This window comes from Apaloderma vittatum, unplaced genomic scaffold, assembly GCF_000703405.1.
Source record: "Apaloderma vittatum isolate BGI_N311 unplaced genomic scaffold, ASM70340v1 scaffold10311, whole genome shotgun sequence".
Lineage (NCBI taxonomy): Eukaryota > Metazoa > Chordata > Aves > Trogoniformes > Trogonidae > Apaloderma > Apaloderma vittatum.
The window spans coordinates 107,476-111,983 of NW_009698519.1; the positions used below are offsets into that span (position 1 = coordinate 107,476).

General features: G+C 44.0%; 1 protein-coding gene across 1 annotated transcript in view; it reads right to left on the minus strand.

Annotated features, from left to right (window-relative positions):
• Nucleotides 1-4,487, minus strand: part of URB2 (URB2 ribosome biogenesis 2 homolog (S. cerevisiae)) — a 17,715-nt gene extending 13,228 nt beyond the window's left edge. The window contains 3 exon segments of the mRNA XM_009878051.1: nt 1-1,271; nt 2,987-3,163; nt 4,362-4,487. Coding sequence (XP_009876353.1) covers nt 1-1,271; nt 2,987-3,163; nt 4,362-4,487 — 1,574 coding nt within the window.
• Between the last annotated feature and the right edge of the window lie 21 nt (nt 4,488-4,508).

A 4,508-nucleotide genomic window follows, 5' to 3' on the forward strand; every position in this document is an offset into this window, starting at 1 on the left:
CATTTCTCCGCAAAGAGACACAAAATGTCCAGAATCTGGTTAGGTGGCAGTTCAAGGAGGCACTCACGAAGTTTTACTGTCAGGCCAGCAGAGAAGATGGGCAGCCTCAGTTCATCCGCAGCTGGCCGGCAAATTACTGTCAGCACCTCCTCAAAGAGTCGTGGGAACTGTCGGAGCTTGGAGTAAGTCTGAAACACGGTGCTGATGAGTGCCTCCTGAGGCTTCTTTGTACGTGGTTCAGAGACCTCAGCATCTATCCAAGCCGAGGCCACTAAGTCATCCAGGTCTGGCTCTACTATAAGGTGGTTTAATGACATCAAGAGTTTGAGACACCTGAACCAAGCAGGGATGGAAGCTTGGGAGTGGCTCATCAACATCTGTGCTAGCTTGCGGTAAAACCCAAACTGTACCTCCTTGTGCCGGATGCGGTCACTGGCAACATTATAAATATCACTGCTAAGCACCAAGTTGAGAAGTTGTTCTAAGGCAAGCAGCTCTGTGCTCCAGTCCACAGGGGAAAGCACATCCTCCACCCTCACGTGCTCCTGCAGGCCAGAGAGCCTGAGACAGCCAAAAAGCCTGCTGAGCATGTGGAAACACACAAGGTGGTTTTCTGCCTTACAGTACGAGTCCAGAAAGAGCTTATAGAGTAGGGACACCGAACCAGCGACAACAGCTCCATGGAAGGCAGGTTCACAAAAGCCACTGCCCAGCTTGGTCTGCACTGTGTTGACTGGTAGCAAAAGACTTTTCAAAGCTCCTTTCTTCTTCTCCTGGAGTTCCTGTTCCGGTAGCAGCTCCTCTTTGTAGGACGAGAAAAGCTCAGGCTGGAATAAACCAGCCTGCAGCAAAGCTTCTACTTGGTTTCGGATTTCCCTGCTCAGGTGCTGACGTACGTGGTTGTCATCTGCTTGTGTCCAGCTCCTCACAGTCAGCAAGTGCCTCAGGAGCAGACACGGCTGAAGCAAGTGACCTGTCACTTGCCCAAACACACGATTTGGGTTGGTTTGCTGCCTCTGGATGAGGAGGTACTGAGCAAAGGTAAGCTGGAGGACGTTGAACAACTGGGAGCCTACGGTATCATCAGAAGCCAGCTGCTGACATGCCAGCTCAGACAACTTGCTGAGGAGATCAACCAAGAGCTCACACTTTGCAGTGTAAACGATGGAGAGTGAAGGAGTAGAAAGGATGCCACTGGAGCAACTCAGCACTGCACCAATGTTTTGCTGTGTTTTTTGAGAACAGGCTTCCGATAATCTTTCATTTATGACCTGAAGATTGTGGGGGGAAAAAAACAAACAAACAAGAAATTTGTCAACTTTCCACGCAAAGATAACGAAACAACACTACCTTCTGTGAGCTCTGGCTGCAAGAAGGAAGCAATGGAGACCTGTCAACAGCTGCCGCTGAGCCTTTCACATGGTAGGTCTCAGACTAGGAGGTCCTCTAGCCAGAACTGTGTCCCTGCATTTGTTTGCACTACAGGATGAGTGAGGAAGCCCTCATTCAGTACATGTGCTACCAGCAACAGCATAACAGTACCCATACTTGAACCTAATATTTGATCCTGCAGAAAGGGAACAGGGACAGATTTCTTCCTTTCTTGCAAAATCCCCCAAATTATGCTCCAAACAAACAATAACTGGCTCACAACACAAATCCCACCTTTGATGCAGGAAGCTTATTTGGTAAGAATGTCCATGACTAAATAGCATCTTTGTATTTTAAAAAGAGACAGTTTCCTGTCCTGATATCTGGAACGTGAAGGACTTTTCTCTGTCCTCTTGGAGGGATACACGTTTGTGAAGAATCAACATCTACCTGAACTTGCATTTCCTTTCCTTTCCTCAAACTTGCGTTGATTTCCCTATGGTTTTCTTCTTTGATTCCTTTATAATTTGCTCCCTTTTCTTACCTACAGATAATCTTGTCAGCAAACAAACTCAGTAGCAATTTACAAATCTGATTCCATTCCAGAGCTAAAAACCTCATCTGTCTCCTTATGCCTCGTAGCAGATGGTTGATCACCTCAGCTCAAACCCCACATGATTAGAAGAGATCTTAAATTCCTTCCACTGGGCTCTCTACCACCTTTGTCCTTGGTCTTTAGGGTACTCTGACCTGTACTTTTCACCTAATCTTCAGCCAGATAGGTTTTCATATCTGGAACATGGTTAAATTTGACGCATCTTCTGCATAACATCTCTGAAAGCACAGGTTTCATCCACCCAAGTCTCTGTACTTCACAGCTCAATTTCTACAGATAAAGACAATCTTCTGTTTCGGTTCCCCCAGACCACAATGAAAGCAGTCATTTTTTCCAGTCATTTTGACTGCTTTTACAGCCATCCACTAATTCCGCTATTTCTGTAACCAGGAAGATGGATAAAAAGTTACACTTTTTGGTTCAGTTCTAAACTGCAACTGAAATCTTCCTCACTCACTAAGAGCTAAAATAACAACTTAGCTGAAGCTAAAATAATATGACTGAAAACAGCAATGATTCAGTGCCACCACTGTTCAGGGTCATCGTAAGAAGCTGCAGGGTCTGCTGAACAGCACGTCACAGTGCACAAGTACTCAAGCCAAATACACCGATGAGTCTCACGGTGACAGAAAAATCTCTCTCCCTCTATGACTCCCAGGCAAAATATAAGCAGTAATTAATACAGAAGAGCAACACATGGAACTGAGCCTTTACATATTGAAAATGCTAAAACCAGTTCATTCTCTGATACTTCGAAGAGGTTGAGGACAGAGGTGAAGATTATTATTAGAATGCTCTACTATCCTCAGCCTTAATATCGCTCAAATATAAACTGGATTGCAGAACAAAAATAGAAAAGTTTTTAGCAGACGTCTTAAAAGTCATCAGATTAATTATTATATATTTTATGTAATGCCCTACACCGGGAGGAAGAGTCACCTGTTGCAGAAGATACACACTGCTGTTCAGCATGTTACAAAATATCCACAGTTTAGTTACCTGTGCAATTGAAAAACTGAGACCGATTGTCTTCCCACTCTTTAAGAGATTCTGTAGTCTTCTACTATGAATAACACTGTCTAAATATGCCCAGAGTTTCTCAACAACTTCATCCTCCAGTTCAGGTTTCTTATTGTAGTATGAAACCAACGCATGGCTTACCCAGTCGAGTAATACCTGTAAAAAAGGGAAAAGAAGTAATTGTTAACAACCTCCAGATGAAAACAAGACAAACGCAGTACCTCTTCACAGTTACAGCACTTGTGCCTTAAGAACTGCTCTGCATCCATGCAGAACAGGCTCTAATGGAGCACAGAAGTCCACCCTTGTAGGTTTCAATTCCTAAGAGCTTTCATTCTAAATCCAATGTTGGCCCTGTGCTCTCCTGTACCATCTCAGAACAGCTCTCAGGAGTCAATGCCCTAATGCCCTGCCATCAGAGTATAATTCTGACAGTCAATACTGATTAGAAATGCAATCTTTTAAATCAAAACTTAAAGAATTAGATGGTTTTCACTTTCTGTCAACTGGTATTCCTTTCTAATTTCCTTATTCCTATGTTTAAATCTACTACCTAGAAATTCAGGCCCAGGAATTTAGACACGCGCAAATCGGAAAACGCTGAAACCTAGTAATTTAAATTCTGATTTCAAAAGAAAATGGTGTGCGTGAAAATGACGGTGCTGTGCTTAATACTCTAAGCAACTGAAATAACAAGAACTCAAAACACCACTCTCTGATGGTGCAAATGCTACACCCCAAAAAAACTACTAGGCTGGAGGAGCAGCATAGGACACTTTTCACTTGGTGAAACACCGAACGGACTTTCAGAAAACAGGATCAAAACAAAAACCTTGAGGGAAGTGGGTGGGTTCCAAGTAGAGAACACGAAACCACTTTGTAAGAAGTCCATGAATCCACAGTGCACTCTTTGCGCGTGCACCGGAAAACATATATCTAGCTACAGGTCACTGCCCCCACACTGAAGTTCCTGCTCTTAACTATGACCAGAAGCATCACTTTAGAGCATCCTGTATAGGACATAATAATTAATGCTAATGAGAGCTCTGAAGACAATGGTTTCTCCTCTATCTGGGAGGCAGAACACAGGCACTACCCTCGTTATAAGAAAGATCTTCTGCTGAAGGTACTTGAGAGACGGTGTTAGGGAAGCATTTCATACAACCACACAGAAATTCAGAGCTGCCCACAAGTCACCACCGGAGCTGTATCTGCACTACTATCTAGGGTGAAAAGCTTAAGCGACAAGTTGTGGCTTTCATGTACCAATTCGTTCATAGCAGCAATAAACTATCGGGATCCTTTTGCCGTTTACTTTAAAAGTAAAGTTGACCAAAAAATAAGTAGCACTTACTTGCTCCTTATTAGGAAGGACGCACTGGTGAGAAATCCACGCAAAGCGGGCGAGTTTGAGTTTGTCCTCCCACGAAGCCTTGGCGCTTTTCAGCTTCAGGTAAATGCCAGAGTAGATGGCTGCCATGGGCACGCCACAGGAGCCTCC